Source organism: Musca autumnalis, unplaced genomic scaffold (assembly GCF_047663935.1).
Source record: "Musca autumnalis isolate F117 unplaced genomic scaffold, ASM4766393v1 scaffold_2, whole genome shotgun sequence".
Taxonomy (NCBI): Eukaryota; Metazoa; Arthropoda; class Insecta; order Diptera; family Muscidae; genus Musca; species Musca autumnalis.
This window is the reverse complement of record NW_027411755.1, coordinates 97,954,314-97,973,764: the sequence shown is the minus strand read 5'-3', so window position 1 is coordinate 97,973,764 and position 19,451 is coordinate 97,954,314. Positions and strand designations below refer to the sequence as shown.

Here is a 19,451-nt window from a genome sequence, read left to right as displayed (position 1 = left end):
TTTGCATATTCTGCATATTTTTTGCATATTTTGCATATTTTTTTTTGCATATTTTTTGCATATTTTGTGCATATGTAAAATATGCAAATATGCAAAATAAATACAAAATATGACCCTGCCATTGAATTTAGATTTCTTTGAAACAAATTTTGGTCCAATCAGAATCTTCGTATCTCTAATATTAAAAAATATGCAAATATGCAAAATCCGATGTATATATATAATTAACGCAAAACTCTCTACGAATTACGAGACTTACAGCAATCCAAAAGATCCAGGATATTTTATGTGTAATATAAATTTCATTGAATTAACTTGAAATTCCAGGTATTGTTCTTAAACAAAATTAATTTTCCGCGGCTTGATTTGACTCGTTTAGTTTGTGGTCACGAAGAGAGCTTAGCGTGGATATTGCATTTTCTTCTGGATTCCTCGACTCGTACAAATTATTCTTTTTCATGGAAACCCACCATAGTTGCAACAATAATCTTTCTTTACATTTTCTTCATGTCTTTGAAGCCCGCAATAGTTCTGGTTCTTAAACCCAATCTGAGCGCGTAATTTTAAATTTCCGGTCAAATCTTGTTTCAAAAGTTTCGATGCCCGTAAAAGTTCAGGCTCTTGAATCCAATTTTTAAATCTTGTTCAACAATAAGGAATAGAGAAGGAAAATCCTTATAAAAAATTGTTCTTCTATATGCCCTTGGCAAAACATGCTTCAGAATATCATTGAATTCAAAATCGAAAATAAAATTTGGTCAGACCATATGCCCATATCACTATCTCTGGCATATAGATTAAATGGAGAAATGGAAAATGTAAGCTGTTTGCTACCAAAAATGAAATGGAATATAAAAAGAAAGAAGAATACCAAACTAAACTGATGGCCTTAATGAACATGCGTTAAGAACAGGATGTTTTGAGTTTTTCAGAATTAACAGACTTGGTTAAAAACGCTGCACAAAATGGCTCAAACTATTCATCTACGTTCAAGAAAAAAGAGAAGTGGTTTAATCTAAAATGCTTTAAAGCAAGGACAAAAACGTTGAAATTGCTTAAGAAATTTAGACAATCTAGCACAAATGAAAGTAAAGAGAGATACATTAATAGTATTCTGCCAAACTGCAAAACAGCAATATTATTCTACTAGGGAAAGAAGACTGGAACAAGTCCGAGACAGTAAAGATTGGTGGAGAATAGCGAAAGAACTTGGAACTGATAAAGATAAGACAAAAATATGTGTGACAAGTGAACTTAAAACCCATTTTGAAAATTTAATAAATCCCCCTCAAAAATCATCCGATATACTGTATGCAATCAACTACTTCGTAGACGATGACCTGGATAAGCCAATTACATTAGCAGAACTAAAAATTATACTACAACAAGTAAAAAAGCATTAAGTTCGGCCGGGCCGAACTTTTCATACCCTCCACCATAAAATATTCATTCCTGTCCCCAACTTTAAGTGAGTACGTTAAAATGTCAGATAATGTACATAAAATGCTTCATTCGGGAGGCCCTTTTTTATGGTGCCTATATCTAACTGTTAACAATTTTTGGTGGGCTAGAAATTGGGAGGTACTGTTATATATGCCCATATCACTATCTCTGGCATATAGATTAAATGGAGAAATGGAAAATGTAAGCTGTTTGCTACCAAAAATGAAATGGAATATAAAAAGAAAGAAGAATACCAAACTAAACTGATGGCCTTAATGAACATGCGTTAAGAACAGGATGTTTTGAGTTTTTCAGAATTAACAGACTTGGTTAAAAACGCTGCACAAAATGGCTCAAACTATTCATCTACGTTCAAGAAAAAAGAGAAGTGGTTTAATCTAAAATGCTTTAAAGCAAGGACAAAAACGTTGAAATTGCTTAAGAAATTTAGACAATCTAGCACAAATGAAAGTAAAGAGAGATACATTAATAGTATTCTGCCAAACTGCAAAACAGCAATATTATTCTACTAGGGAAAGAAGACTGGAACAAGTCCGAGACAGTAAAGATTGGTGGAGAATAGCGAAAGAACTTGGAACTGATAAAGATAAGACAAAAATATGTGTGACAAGTGAACTTAAAACCCATTTTGAAAATTTACTAAATCCCCCTCAAAAATCATCCGATATACAGTATGCAATCAACTACTTCGTAGACGATGACCTGGATAAGCCAATTACATTAGCAGAACTAAAAATTATACTACAACAAGTAAAAAAGCATTAAGTTCGGCCGGGCCGAACTTTTCATACCCTCCACCATAAAATATTCATTCCTGTCCCCAACTTTAAGTGAGTACGTTAAAATGTCAGATAATGTACATAAAATGCTTCATTCGGGCGGCCCTTTTTTATGGTGCCTATATCTAACTGTTAACAATTTTTGGTGGGCTAGAAATTGGGAGGTACTGTTATATAGGGGTTATAATAAAACATGGGCCTATGTTGACAGTTTTTGATTGGAGCCTTTAATGTCAAATAACTCCTAATTCGGTTAAAAAATTTAGCTACAATCCTCAAAATATCGAAAATCGGTACATAACGTGGGAACTTCAAATGTCATTAACAGCTAGTTCGGAGGTATCTGGGCTATACGAAAATATGAACTTAAATGAACAATTTTTGTTGACTTTTAAATTTCAAATTACAGAAAGTTCGTCCAAAAATAAAGCTAAGGTACGGAAAATCGGGAGGTTTGTTTTGGGGCTATACAAAAACATGGACCTACGTTCGGTTAAACATTTTAAGTAAAATCCTCAAAGTACCGAAAATAGGGAAGAATCGTTATATTGGGGCTATGTTGAAAATTGTTGATGCAGATGTGTGGTGACCACTACAACCTTCAAATGTCAATTTACAGTTAGTTCTGTTAAAAATTGTAGCTAAAATTGCCAAATTACTGAAAATTGGGTACCGTTACATGGGAGCTATATCCGAACATGGACCTATGTTGACAATTTTTGATGGAGAGGTGTTGTGACCACTAAGAACTTCAAATGTCAAATTACTGCTTGTTCGGTTTAATATTGTAGCTAAAATCATCAAATTACTGAAAATCGGGAGGTACCGTTATATGGGGGCTTTCTTGACAATTGTTGGTGGAGAGGTGTGGTGTCCACTAAGAATTTCAAATGTCAAATGTTCAAATTACAGATAATTCGGTTAAAACTTGTTGGTAAAATTCTCAAAATACCTGAAATCGGGCGGTACGTTATATGGGGGCTATTCCAAAACATGGACCTATGTCCACTAGTTATATAAGTTTATTGACATTTAAGAACCCTAAATGTCAATTGATAGCTAAATCGGTCTGAAAATGTAGATAAAAACGTCAAAATGCCGTAAATCGGGGGTACCGTTATATGGGGGCTATACCAAAACTTGGACCTAGGTCCACAACTTTTGTTATATAAGTTTAGTTACACTTACGAACCCTAAATGTCAAATTATAGCTATATCGGTCTGAAAATGTAGCTAAAAACGTCAAAATACCGTAAATCGGGGGGTACCGTTATATGGGGGCTATACCAAAACGTGGACCTATGTCCACAAGTTTTGTCACATAAGTTTATTGACATTTAAGAACTTCAAATGTCAAATTATAGCTAAATCGGTCCGAAGGTGTAGCTAAACCCGTCAAAATACCGTAAATCGGGGGGTACCGTTATATGGGGACTATACCAATACGTGGACCTATGTCCAGAACTTTTGTTATATAAGTTTATTGACTTTTAAGAACCCCAAATGTCAAATTATAGCTACATCGGTCTGAAAATGTAGCTAAAAACGTCAAAATACCGCAAATCGGGGGGTACCGTTATATGGGGGCTATACCAAAACGTGGACCTATGTCCACAACTTCTAATTTATAAGTTTATTAACACTTAAGAACCCTAAATGTCAAATTATAGCTACATCGGTCTGATAATGTAGCTAAAAACGTCAAAATACCGTATATCGGGGGGTACCGTTATATGGGGGCTATACCAAAACGTGGACCTATGTCCACAACTTTTGTTATATAAGTTTATAGATACTTAAGAACCCTAAATTTCAAATTATAGCTAAGTCGGTTTAAAAATGTAGCTAAAAACGTCAAAATACCGCAAATCTGGGGGTACCGTTATATGGGGGCTATACCAAAACGTGGACCTATGTCCACAAGTTTTGTTATATATGTTTGTTGACACTTAAGAACCCTAAATGTCAAACTATAGCCAAATTGGTCTGAAAATGTAGCTAAAAACGTCAAAATACCGTAAATCGGGGGGTACCGTTATATGGGGGCTATACCAAAACGTGGACCGATATAGCCCATCATCGAACTTGACCTGCCTGCAAACAAAAGACGCATTTTCCCAAAATTTCAGCGTCCTATCTTTATTTTTGTGGATGCTAGAGTGATTACCACAGACGGACGGACGGACGGACGGACGGACGGACGTGCTCAGATCGACTTAGAATTTTACCCTGATCAAGAATATATATACTTTATAGGGTCGCAAATGAGTATTTCAATGCGTTACAAACGGAAAAACAAACTTAATATACCCTCCATACTATGGTGGAGGGTATAAAAAGCGAAAATAAATAAGGCCCCAGGCGAAGATCGCGTTCCTTATGAATTCTATAAGAATGCTCCTGACCAATTCCTTTTGGAAATAGTTAAAGCATGTAACAATTTTTACAACAAGGGAGAAGTAGATGATACATTCATAATCAGCATAATATACCGCATACATAAAAAAGGGGATGCCACACAGGCCCAGACTTACCGGGGATATCATTCATGAATTGCCTGCCGAAGATTATGATGGGATTGATAAATGACAGATTAACTATCTGGACTGAAAAATACAAAAAGATCAGCGAGTATCAATCAGGTTTCAGAAGAAACTATTCAACTTCCGACAATCTATTTAACCTTACTTCCATTGTACACTTGAATTGGAATAATAATATGAAAACGTACGCCTTTTTCGTGGACTTCAAAGCAGCTTTCGACAATGTGTCCAGAAGGTCTTTAATATATAAATTGAATTGTATTGGAGTGTCATCAAAATTTACACAATTTATTGAAAGCGTATATAGAAACACGAAGTTTAGTGTATGGACAGGTAAAGAACTCTCCGAAAGCTTCACCACGTCGACGGGCGTTAAACAAGGATGTCTGTTGTCACCACTCCTGTTTGCACTGTATATGGATGACCTCTCAATATCAGAATATTACTATACGCGGACGATATAGTAATATTAGCAAACGATGTGAATATCTTACAGCGGATGATAAATAAATTAGAGGATTATTGCGATACGTGGAACATATCAGTTAACCTGGAAAAATCAAAGATAATGGTTTTAAGAAAAGACGGCAAACTCGCACAAAAGGAAAAGTGGTGCTAAAAACAGGAGCTGATAACCATCACATCAGAATTTACATACCTTGGCATGCTCTCAACTCCACAATTGTCATTCAAAAGACATATTCAGGCAAGAAATAATACTTCCAAAACTAGTATAAACTTCACATGGAAACGTTTCCTAAGTAAACCAAACCTAACAATCACAGCTAAATGGAAGCTATTTAAAGCAGTGTGCAGATCCATAAAACAATATGGCGCACAAATATGGGGATTTTCAAATTTCGAGGAAACTGACAAGTTAGAAGTCTATTTTTGGAAAAAAATATTATTACTCCCAAATTTCACACCGACCTACATAATAAGTCTTGAAACCGGGTCAGAACATAGCCATATGTTCGCTTTGAAAACGCATCTGAATTATATAATTCGCGCCCTTTATGATTATGACTCCAATCGATTGCCAAATCAACTAGCGAAGATAATCATTCAAAAACAGATCTATTGGGCAAAAGATGTAAAAACACTTTTCCTACAAAACTATATTGAGCCACTTGACTCACGCAACACTAAAGCCGAATCGATGGGAAAAATTGATCAACTTTTTCATTCATTAACAACAAAATATCAAACTCTCGCTATAAACAAAGCTAATGCGACAAGCCGTATATACGCAAAATTGGATCCATCAGCAGGTCGGACATATATTTCATCTAATCTAACGGCTCAAGAAAAAATGTGGATTTTTAAAGCTTAAGCTGAACTGCAATATGTATGAACCTAATAGGAACCCACTATGTTCGCTATGCAATATGATGGAAGTTGAAAACCTGCAGCATTTTCTATGCGTTGTCCATCGTTAAAAGAATTTAGATTCATGATCTTCCAAAAGGTTTTGCTTACTGAAGAAGAACTAATATACATTTTAAATGGTTATATTGTAAACTGGAGGCAGTTGGCAAATTTCATTATGATATGCATAAACTATAGAAATCAGTTATTAAATGAGTTCTATTTATAACAAATAACAATGTCTTCAAAACACTAAAATTAACTTTAAACATTAGGCAGACGGCTCTTAGCCAGTGCTTTGTTAAATATTTTTATAATATCTTATTTTTATTTCTTACATATATTGCTGAAACAAATAATTGTAAACCTATTTTGAAAATATAAATAAAAATATGTTACTACTATGTATATTACATGCCCCTGGCAGGATCGCCAAATGTAGGGACACGATTTATATTTTATAGAAACGTGTTTATTTAATAACAAGTTTTTATCGAATGACATACAATTAATAATGAACAAATATGGAAAATTCAATAATAATTACTCAAAGCTAACTTGATGAAAATACATTAACAATTTCAAAGTACAAAAATATGTATTATGTACTACACTTTGTTCAGCCGCGCATGGATTTTCATAAACTCCCCAGCAAAATGTTCGATGACAAATCATGAGTTGAATCATGGGTGCAACTGATCTGCCATGTCATCTTTTTTCATTTTCACTCATGAATTTTATATGAGCGTGACACCCAAAAGATGACGTTCTTTTTTGGATCATATGCATGTCATTTTAACCAATGCATTGACATGTCATTTTCACCAGTGTATTGAAATGTCATTTTCAGCAATGCTTTGGCATGTCATTTTCACCAACCCTTCGGCATGAAATGTTCATGTCTTGCTTGGAAAATGAAAAATGCTGTATTTAAATATGTTTCTCATGACAAGCAAAACTCCTTATTAATTCAAACGAATACATAAAATAATTACAACTAATTTATCAGCAAACAAATATATAAAAAATTGCAATTTATCAGCATCGCTGTACGGCAACAGAGTTTACTTCCTCCACTCTCCGCATTTTGATTTTGTTTCATCTTACAAAATTTTTTTTCTATTATCGTCCCAACACCAGTTCAGATTTTGACACGGACTCCAACTGCACTCCTCTACGAATTTCTTGTTCGTGAATTACTTTCAATTTAAAAAATAGAAAATTTATACTCTTACATTTCGGGATGAAATGATATCGCTACGTAGGGATCTACAAATCGACTTGCTTTTTAGGGATCTCTAGAGAATCAAATGTAACGAAAGGAGAGGAGAAACCTTTTCAGGAAAATATCATTATGCGTTATTAATTTATTTTTATGTTATACAATTTTCTTTCCAAAAGTAGTTACTTCTTTCTTTTCAGACTCTTTTTCCTTTTCTATTCAGACTTTTTGTTAAAATTTCGAGAAGCAAGATTTGATTAATTTCATTCTATGTCAGATTTAGAACAGACAAGGGAATCTTTATAATACCAAAGAGTGCAGTCCCATTTTATTTTTAGCTCAATGATTGGGACATCCTTTTTATTGCAGTGTCTGAACGACGTTTCGAGCTAGGTAACACCAATTCTTTAGAAGTCGTACTTGTATGATATACAGGAAATTTAAGACAACATTACGACGAGAGTTATAATAACTTTGGTCGTGATTTCGAATATCCGACAACATCAAGCATACTGTAAATAATAAACCCCATACAGCTTTAAACATATATAGATAATAAAAGAAAATGTTAAGGTGTGTAAATAAAAAAACACAAACATCATCTTTATTGGATCGATGGAATGGCTTCAAATGCTGATGAAAAGATAGGATCTTTCACGACTTCCTTCAAATTTTGATGGGTTCCGTCGCTGAGCTCCAGTCGTAAGTTTGCGATACTCTCGCTTACTTCTTCTACCATCTTGTGGATATCCTCTTTAATAGGATTTCAACAATGGTGGTGTTAATTTTGCTGCTGCTATCGGATTCGGAGTCAGGGTCGCTCCCATTCTCTGATGGTCAAGATTAAACTCTCGCTAAGCTTCCATGTCCCATCCTCTATTTTTCACCCTACACCACTATGTGGAGAGGGTATTTTAAGTTGGTTTTGGCCAAAAAGTTTGTAACGCATCGAAATAATGGTCGTAGACTCATACTTATATCTCGATCTGGTTATGTGTGTCCGTCCGTCTGCCCTTGTAATCCTTGTAAACCTTGTAATCACGCTACAGGTCGCAATTTTGATAGGATGGTTACGAAATTTTGGTTGCTTATGGGGGTCCCAGAGAGAAAGAGGCATATTATGTTTGGTGGTAGTCGGATTATATTCCCTAAAAGAAATGTTAACTAGTGAAAAGATTATGCACAAGGGTAGTGGTGTAGGGTCGGCCTAGTCAGAGCTTTCTATTCGTAAAAAATACACATGTATGCCCACATCACTTCGATACATTGAAATTTTGATATGGTTCACACCATGTGTACAAAATTCAGATTTGTAAAAAGTTATTGTTATTGTCAATTTGCTTTGAAATTCCCGTTTTTTCGTAGCTTATGATTGGATGTTAGAGAAGACATTTATTTAGTACATATGTAATAAGAAATATGTCCTAACGATATTAGATAAAATTACAGAACAGACACTGACAACTGCGCTCCAATGTACAGACATACTATGATCAAATACAAACGCGCTAAGTTTTAGTTGAAGAAAGCCCTTGGTAGAAGTTACCACAACTATCTTTCAAGTAAATAAATTATTGAATTTATTTAAGCCTTTACTGCATGACTTTTTCTTTCTTGGCGAAATTAATGGAGGGTATATAGAAAAATAGTTAAAATTTTTTTAGTATGTATTTTTAGTATAATCTGAGCAAAATACGATTTTCTATACTTTAAGAATTTATCTTCAAGAATTATTTAAAAATCATAAACCCTCTTTACTAACGATATTTCAACTCATTATCACATTTTAATCTCCAGAATTTTTAATATAAAAAATTAAAATAAATATAAAATAACAAATTTTAACTTTTTATTTTCAAACAGCGGATTTTTATCTTCAGGCTTGTTTTACTGTTAGTTTCAGTTGCTCTTTTTAACAGTTACATATTCTTTCCAATGCAGTGGGCCTTAAAAAGATATCTTGACACGATAAGCAAAGAGTAAACTTGTCTTTTTATAAATGGTAACATGGGGCGCTTTTGCCACGTTTTTGTTCAAAATGTTCTCATACCGACACCGTTAAAGTTTTTTCAAATGTTATTTTTGATGCAAATATTAGCGTATCTTGACTATAAGTTTTGATATATAAATGATTATAATTTTGTTTTTAAATTATTATTTTTGAGAATTTACAAAATGTCTAAAAAGTGGCGAAGCCTCCCCACCCATGGGACAGCTTCGCCATCTATATTGAACATTCTCCAGCGGACTTATGGACATTATGCAAAAAAAGGAACATGTTTTCAATTGAATAATCAAAAATTTTGAAATTCACAAAAAGAAACCGATTCTTACGGTTAATTGAAGTCGGTACCTTGAATTTAGTTACAAAAATCATAATATAACTAAAACAATATACTTTAAGGATAATATTTGATTTTCAATTCACATTATAGTGTAGTATATCTATGGTATAAAAAATTTAAGTTAGACATGAAAAAATTCTAACATTAACCCACCACACCCCTATCATGGCGTGGGGCGCCTACGCCCTCCCTTACATATTTCATAATATTAATATATTGACATTTGCAATTGCTTTTTTCGTGCGAATTATTGGGATTTATATTCTTCAGTAGTTGTCTTCTAACGGTATAAAATGTGGTTTTGATATCACAAAAGGTAAAGAAGATGAAAAGAAGAAGAAGATGAAGAAAAGTACTTACCATAATTATTTTTCCCAGTACCCTGAAAACACAAAACCGCGTCCGTCCGGTATCATATCTATGACACAACTAGCAACTTTTGGGAGATGATAGATATTCATTAAACTCACAATTTTTCCTTTAATGGATTTTTTCTACCACTTGTATTTTGCGAGAAAATCGACGCTGGCGTACCCGCCCCAGTGGCGAAGGCGCCCTATGTTACCATATATTTTGGGGATTTAATGAAATTATGGAAATTTCCATCTATATGCAAAGAAGGGTTAAATAAAATTGTTGTTAATCTGTAAAAATAATATGTAGTTCCCTGGAGATGATTGGATAGTCCAATCGAAATATTGGAAAAAAGTTTCAAAATCAGAAAATTGGATTTTTATTTTTGAAAAGCCTACAGCCAACCAATTTTCAACATAAGAAAATTTAATTGTATATCATATTATCTTTTCCTTTTTTTAGGTTCATGCTAGAGGCCTTAAATTTGGCATATATGAAGACTTCGGAAATTACACCTGCGCCGGATATCCCGGTATTATAGGACATCAGTTATCAGATGCCACTCAGTTTGCGGAATGGGGCGTAGATTATGTCAAATTAGATGGCTGTTACGCTTTTCCGGAAGATATGGATAAGGGCTATAGTGATTTTCAAAAAATACTAAACAATACTGGACGACCAATGGTGTTTTCGTGTAGCTGGCCAGTATATCAAATATATGCTGGGATCCAACCCAATTTCAGTAAGGTAATGGATCATTGCAATATGTGGAGAAATTTCGATGATGTGCAAGATTCTTGGTCGTCTGTAGAAAGTATAATTGATTATTATGGGAATAATCAAGACCATATTGCACAATATGCTGGACCTGGACATTGGAATGATCCGGATATGGTAAGACACTGTTTCTTTAAAGGCATAACATAATTTTACGAAGCTCCCAAAAGTGATAACGTTTTAAATATCGATATTTTTGCGGAATCTTAGAAGTTTATTACAAAGAAAGCATTCTTTAATATATATCTTCTAAGTTGTCTTCAAATCTCTTATATAAGTCTTACTAGCATATGCCCGCTACTTCGTTAGCGGAAAATCCCCATGGTATAAAGCAGGATAATAAATTTCCCATTTACAACTTTTTTTATCAAAATAAAAGCCAGTAATGCTACTTACGACAGTTAAGAGTGTTACTATTTATCTTTTTCTAAAAATCAGGTATTTAGTTTTCAAAAAGAACTACATAAATCGAATCGTTCGCGATATAGTTTGACGTAAATCGACTTATCTCTAAAAATTAATGTCTACAATCGTAAAGCAAATATGTCTCTCCCTCCCTCCTTCCCTTCGCATCTTATGGCAGGGACGAGCTTCTTTGCTTAGATGGTATTGTGAGGGCGCCCACTGAGTTGTTTTTGCATTTGCTTCTCTCTCTCACGTACAGTGTAAATGAAGGAAAACAAACAAAAACATAATGTGGTTATTGCTTTTTCACTCATACGTTCATACATGTCTTCGCTTTGGTTGTATTTCTGTGGTCGTCGCTGTCTTATGGTATTGTATTTTTTGAAGGCAAAAAAAATTATTTCTTTGTTAGTTAATACCAGCACTTTAATGTTAATTAACATTTAGTAATATTCGTACCGCGAAAACACTAACTATCAAAAACTCTGCCCGTTTGTAAAAATTGAGCATGCTTCTAGTTCTGTCTGTTCACACAACCCCAGTGATCCCCATTTGTAAATACAGAACTATATTTTAAAATCACCACTTTATCTCAACCAATACTAAATATCAGTTCAGAAATCTATCTGTTCACACGAAACCAAAGGTACCAAATTTAGTACGCAAATTAAAACCTTTTTTACTTTTCCGTTTTTTATTGAATTCGTTAGATAAGTACCCAACGCAATTTACCCCTCGCAACGCATTAAAAAACGCATTTAAAAGTTGCACTTTTGTTTCATATTTTTTTGTAAGGAACAAATCTATCATTCTTAATATTTTGCAAAACAGTTATATTTTACTCTTAAAATCAGAAATGTAAAAAAGTGGAAATTTAAAGCGACAGTGAAATTGAAAAAATTAATCTACTAATCATTACAAATGATGATTTCTGTGATACTAAGAATCCTCTCGCAAATGAAACGGTAAAAATAGAAATGCAGTGGCAACCTGAACTTAATGTAAGACATTTTGTATAAAATTGATGGTATGATGATGGACCAAAGTAGATTGAAAGTTTTGTCTTTAAACTTTAAAATACTTCAAAACCTAAACCTATGTTGCTAATATTTCGCACAGAGGTTTTCTATCTACAAAGAACAACAAATGCCAAATTACAACAAAATACGTAGGAAAATGTATCCTAACGGCCGGTATGGTTAAATGAGGGCTATACCAACGTGTATTGAAAATATTTTGTACATATTCCGAAAACCCTATATTCTAAAGCGGGGTACTCACGATCAGTTTTGACTGTCGATTTTTCGGAAATATCGATAAATGTCAAACTATCCAGCAACCACAAAATATTTTATGATGACTGACAAAAATGAACGGCCACACTGGCAAGCAACCGATTACTTGAACAAAACTGACAGTCAAAACTGATCGTGTGTACCCCGCTTAAAGGGGAGTACACACTATAAATCAAAAATGACAGCCAACGTACTTTTAGGGCATTTTTCCTGCAAATAACAACTTTTATTTAGCGAAAAACCTTTTAAATACAATATATACGGTATTATTTAGATATTACAAAAGAAATTTTTCAGTTAGGCTTTGATATTCACGATATAGACCTCGATGACTGTCAGTTTTGCTTGTCAATGTGTACTATACTTAATTTGCAGCAAAATTGATTGAATGAGTCTATAACGTAAAAATGGACGCTACCCTACATTACACCTACATTAACCCTACAGGAAACCGCGTGTCTATGTGGTAAATATTGAGCCTCGCACTACCAACTAATATAAGACGAATTTTTGTGTTTTACTGTAAAAATTAGTAACCTATGTCCTTCATATCAAACTACAAATGTTTCGAAACTATCAAAATTCGAAACATTTGTACTAATTATTACAAATTATCGAGTACACGGACAGACATATTGTCAAATAGTTAATAGGGGGCAGAGGTCTTATGATGTATTTTTGTTTATATTTGTGTAGTAGTATTATAAATTTAATCATATACAAAATATAAATTCATTTTTTAGAGAACTGTATTAATTATTTTCGAAGTCGAGTAATTTGAGGGTACACAAACCTGTAGTGGGATTCTGTAACTCATTTTTGCTGTTACCGGCAAAAATCGGTAAAATTAAATAACAAAATTATGACTAAAAACATAAAGAAAAGTTGACATCAGTGTTTGTGTCGCTAGAGGCTAGCGACTACTTTTTATTCTTCGTTAACTTACCGAAAAAATTCGTTAATTATCGAAATTATAAGCATTTTAATTTTACCGACAATTATCGATACTACTAATGAACGTAAAAACGTGCAAAATTTTTGGAAATTTCACCATTACATAACGTTAACATAGATTCACCACAACACAAAAGAAAAAAAGCACATTTTTTTATTAAAATACCAACCAACTTCCCCAGCTTTATATATCACCGTGAGTCATCTTGCAAACCAAATAAAAATCAATCCCTTCATACAGCACGGAAACAACTCGAGTTTAAGACCGCCATAATCCGGTTTATAGTCTGGTCTTCAATCGTTTTGCAATTGCACTACTTGTGATGCTTAATATTGCTATTGCCACCTGAGATTTATGAACAGTTTCGTTAAGACGATACGAATACAAATGTGTTCAAACTGCTACCTGAGTTACGTTTTGTTTATATACGAGTGATTTTTGTTTGTTTTTTGTTTTCAGTCGAACAACCATTTTCTACACCGAAAGGCGTTTGGTAGTAATTCGAACGAATTTGATTTCGGATCGTCTTAGAAATCAAATATATTATAGTCATTCATTAACCATCATTCAAAACACAAATTTGTTTTTCACTGAACACTAATTTTAAATGTAAGTTATATGCATAGGTAAGGGTACTTTACACGATATAAAAAAATACATTTCGAAATGTCATATTTTATTGGTATTTTTCCCATTGATCTTTATTAAGTTTCGCATATTAGTGGAGGGTCTTTTTCCAGCTTTTTTCCTCAGGTGAATTCATAAAGTTTTTGTAAATAAGATTTACGTCTAGAATGTCTTGTCTTGGTAGATTTTATATTGTATTAACTTTTTTGATTTTCAGGTTTCAAAAACCACAATTTTGACGTTGTCGTTAAATAAGTTGTAGAAGATCTTCAAATAAACCTCAGAAAACTTATTTTACCTAAAGCCATTGCATCATATACAACCCTTTGCCATAGACAAATTAAATGTACATATAGACAAAGGAATGCTCTCAACAATGTTCTTAACATCGAGTTTGTTGACAGAACAACTCAATTAAAACTACAATAAATACAATTCTATAAAGTTACTTTTTGACGGAATCTACATCCTCGGATAAAAATGTAAAAGAAAATCTTGCAATTTTTCTCAAAAATCGCCTTCGAAAAATATTCAGTATTTTGGTTTGAGTCTGTTGACCACACACAGCATGAGTAATCTTTTGTCTATACAATTCGTTTGTCTATGTCAGTACCATAACTTACAGTTCTCCGAAGTTTTCAGTATGTATTACATTTTTATTTTCCAGGGTTGTAAGATGGTTGCGCCATACTTTTTGGGTCCCCTCGTAATAATACAACATAATGTTCGTCTCATTAGAAAATATAACGTCATCAAAGTACTTTAAAGGGCTTGAAATCTTCTCTGTAGAAAATTCGTTTCCCTATATTTTACGGGGAGAGCAGTGGTTTTTCCTATCCCTTCGTGATAATGCTTTTCTGACTTTTTCACGTAACAAACATATTCCAAAATCGTTTTCAATTACAAAACCAAAATTTGATTCTGGTTTGTGGTCTATTATTGATTTCCTAAATTATTTGGTGACGAAAAGTTATAGACTCTACATTTCTATATACCAAGAACGCCATAAAAATTCTTAATTGCAAACAAATCGTGGGAATATTCACAATTTTATTGCACTTTAACTGATTTGCAAACATTTAGACAAAGACCGAGAAGTCAAGTACATAGAGTTTTTGTTGTTGTTATTTCTGGCCGATTTCTGATTTTATTGCCTTAATGATATTTTAAACAGTAAAAAACTTAACATTATTGAACTAAATTTTGTTTTGATCTTAAATTAAAAATCAAAATTTTCCAAATTCGTTGGTAATAATTTTTTTGTTTAAAAAAGAAAATCTATTGGGCGACATTTGTTAAGTGAAAACAAAATTACTCCAGACACGTAAATCTGGATCGGTTGGTTTTTACTGCTTACATTACGTTAATACTATACAATTGCGACATCTGTTGAAACGGAAGAAAAACTTCTAATGTGGTTTTATAATTTAGTGGTTTACTATAAAATGATACGATAAAACCTGCGCCTAGAAGTAAACTACAAACTTTGAAATTATTTGTGATAATTTACGGTATATAATAGCAAAATATAAGGATTTTTGTTGTTGATATTTTTTGTGGTTCCAGGACGAATTTTCTAAAACCCGGCTTTATCTCGCACATTTGCACCAACAGTGACCTACTGGTAAAATTTCAAGCTCATAGCTTTAGTCGTTTTGGCTGGGCGTTGATGATGAGTCAGTCAGTCAGTCACTTATCACCATGCTCAAATATATAATATAGATAGATAATATAAATGGTGGCCGCCCCCATAGAGAACATAAGGCCATGTTTATATTATAGCCTTTTGTAGGGTTAACCTTCCTAATGAGGATTTATTTGACGTATACGCAAAGGAATTGACATTTGAAACCCAGTGGGTTTGTTAAATCCGGCTATATATAAACGTACTATAAGGCCCATAGGGCATTTTTTAAGTACAGTAAGGAATCAATCAATCGACACGCTCTCAAACAATCGGTTTTGTGTCATGTGTTCGCTGTTTGCAAATGTGTTAACAAACTCCTGAGGGTTTTGCGGAGATTTCGAAAAAGCTTAGCTCTTAATGCGACTCACTATTTTAAATCCAACTGAATGATTAAAATCTAATTAAGCATTGTAATTTCTCTACTCCAGATCCTATATAAATTTGACATAAATTTCAAAAATAGGAAATCGCCTCTGCATTAACCCGGCGTTTACAAATGCCAGTATTGGCAAGACAATAGCAAAAATTCAAACCATTTTCAAAAATACATTTATAAATTTTTAAATATGAATAGAGAAAATTATGAATGTATTGGTGAAAATAATTTTTAACTTTGGTATTGTCTTGCCAATACTGTCTGTGTGTAAACGCCTTTGTAAATTTCAGAAAATCGAAAAAATTTTATTGGCTTATTTTAAAGAATAAATAACATAGAATATGTTGTAAAACAAAAAAATGAAATGCTTACGTCTGAAATGATGATTTTTAATTAAAAGGTTTTATTTAGCTCACCCCGTTTGTTTTATTTATTCTTGGGTCAAATTTAGTAATTCAAATTTCACCCTCTTCCTGTCAACCGATTAATCTGAAATTTTGTATACACTTTGGATTTTGGTGACAATACAATTATGTTTATTCATTATCATTATAAATTCAAGATGGCCGCCGCTACAAAATGGCGGATAACGTAGATTTTATCAATCCCATCAATATGGGTATCAAATGAAAGGGCTCAACAAGCAGAATACAATACACTATAAAAATTGAAATCCAAGATGGCGGCCGCTACAAAATGGCGGATAACGTAGGTTTTATCAATCCCATCAATATGGGTATCAAATGAAAGGGCTCAACAAGCAGAATACAATATACTATAAAAAATTGAAATCCAAGATGGCGGCCGCTACAAAATGGCGGATAACGTAGGTTTTATCAATCCCATCAATATGGGTATCAAATGAAAGGGCTCAACAAGCAGAATACAATATACTATAAAAAATTGAAATCCAAGATGGCGGCCGCTACAAAATGGCGGATAACGTAGGTTTTATCAATCCCATCAACATGGGTATCAAATGAAAGGTCTCAACAAGTAGAATACAATTTACTATGCAAAATTGAAATCTAAGATGGCCGCCGCTACCAAATGACTGATAACAATTTTTTTTTATCAATCCCACCAATATGGGTATCAAATAAAAGGGCTTGACAAGAAGAATACAGTGCACTATACAGTACATTTTATACACCCGAAAGCCATACAGTTTCTAGCTAAGTACAATTACGGGACGGCTGAAAGAAGAATGTTGCCTTTAATACTATAATGGGCTTCTACAATAAATAAAATGCAAGGCAGCACTGTGGATCACGCAGTCGTATACTTAGGTGCGAAACTGTTTGAAGAAGGTCAAGCCTACGTGGCTCTTAGTAGAGTAAGATCTTTGCAGGGACTACGTATAGAGGAGTTGGACTGCAATAAACTAACGGGCAAGAAACCTTGCAATAATGAAGCACTAAATGAATTAAACAGAATGCGAAATAAAAACTAAAAACTAGAAAATAAAAATAGGTAAAAAACTTTTTAAGTTAAACGGTTTTATGTTAAACATACATTGCAATGTTTAAGATAAATGTACTAAAAACCAAAAAATAATAAAATAGATACAGTCGTGGGAATTATAAACATATGCATAGACTAGACTAAAATAAAACCGTGGGGCACGTCAATTGTCTACAATCGTTGATCAAAATGTTCGTTTTGTAATGTTACACTATAATAAGGCAGTTGTTCAACCGACAGCGATGGACGTGTGATAAGTAGGGCTAGAATGTGGAAACAAGCTAGCAAGCGCGAGTTTTAGGGTTTCATAGTGGTGCGCGAGTAGTACTTTGTCGATTAAAGACAAACTACGAGCAGTGAAACCATTCCTCGCCAGCCAGCAGTGTGAATGTCCAACGATCAACTAGTTGAAACATCTCTTTTATTTACATGGAGTGTATAACTATTGGAATTTCCATGAGCAAGAAAATAGTAAGTAATTTCCTCAGCGTCTGCGGGCCAACTGCCTAACGACGAATTAAACGATTCTTCTATCGCACATTAAGTCGATAATTTGTAGGCAATTGACGTGCCCCACGGTTTTATTTTAGTCTAGTCTATGCATATGTTTATAATTCCCACGACTGTATCTATTTTATTATTTTTTGGTTTTTAGTACATTTATCTTAAACATTGAAATGTATGTTTAACATAAAACCGTTTAACTTAAAAAGTTTTTTTACCTATTTTTATTTAGTGATAATTCCATTCGCCGGGATGAAATCATGATATTGATAGGGATCAGTAAAATTTTGCAACACTGTCAGTTTTGCAACACTGGCACGCGCAGGCGAATTTTAAACAAAATTCCAACAAAAATCATTCACAGGCAACTGTGGTGATGTTATTTCAACTTATAGAATTCGATGAATTCTTAGTTGATATCTGCTGGCATGTTGCAAAATATTTTGTTTTGGTGTTTTTTGGGAAAGCCGAAAAGTGAGTTCGGGTTTTCACTAAAAAATCATCATTTCAAAAACTGAAAGGCCAATTGATAATTCCCTTCGCCGGGATGAAATCATAATATTGGTAGCGATCAGTCAAATTTTGCAACACAGTTCGTTTTGAAAAACATTACTCTCTGTAATAGAGAGTAATAATGAAGTTAAGCCATTGGGAGAATACTCAAGACTTAAGCAATCAATGATATTGAATCTTCAAACAATAAATAAAACAAACAAAAAAAAAGCGGATGGCATGCGCAGGAGAATTTTAAAGAAAATTCCAACAATAGTCATTCACAGGCAACTGTGGTGATGTTATTTCAACGTATAGAATTCGATGAATTCTTTGTCGTTATGTCCTGGTATGTTGCAAAATATTTTGTTTTTGTTGTTTTTTTGGAAAGCCAAAAAGTGAGTGTCATTCTCATTAACTTGAAAATACTCGATACTTAAAGAGTTCGGTTTTTCACTAAAAATCATCATTTCAAAAACTGAAAGGCCAATTGATAATTCCCTTCGCCGGGATGAAATCATGATCAGTAAAATTTTGCAAAAACATTACTCTCTGAAGTTAAGCCATTGGGGGAATACTCCAGACTTAAGCAATAAATGAGATTGAATCTTCCAACAATAAACAAAACAAACATAAAACAGCTGACGACATGCGCAGGGAATTTTAAATAAAATTCCAACAACAATCATTCACCGGCAACTGTGGTGATGTTTTATACCCTACACCACTATGTGGGGAGGGTATTATAAGTTGATTTTGGCCAAAAAGTTTGTAACGCATCGAAATAATGGTCG

At 33.5% G+C, this 19,451-nt stretch overlaps 1 protein-coding gene across 5 annotated transcripts in view; it reads left to right on the top strand.

The window, feature by feature from the left end:
- The window catches only part of LOC141394336 (alpha-N-acetylgalactosaminidase), a 386,219-nt gene that overhangs the window by 288,167 nt on the left and 78,601 nt on the right, over nucleotides 1–19,451 (top strand). For all 5 annotated transcript variants that reach the window (XM_073968601.1, XM_073968600.1, XM_073968603.1 and 2 more), the window contains one exon: nucleotides 10,538–10,969. In XM_073968601.1, coding sequence (XP_073824702.1) covers nucleotides 10,538–10,969 — 432 coding nt within the window. The remainder of the gene's footprint in view (nucleotides 1–10,537; nucleotides 10,970–19,451) is intronic.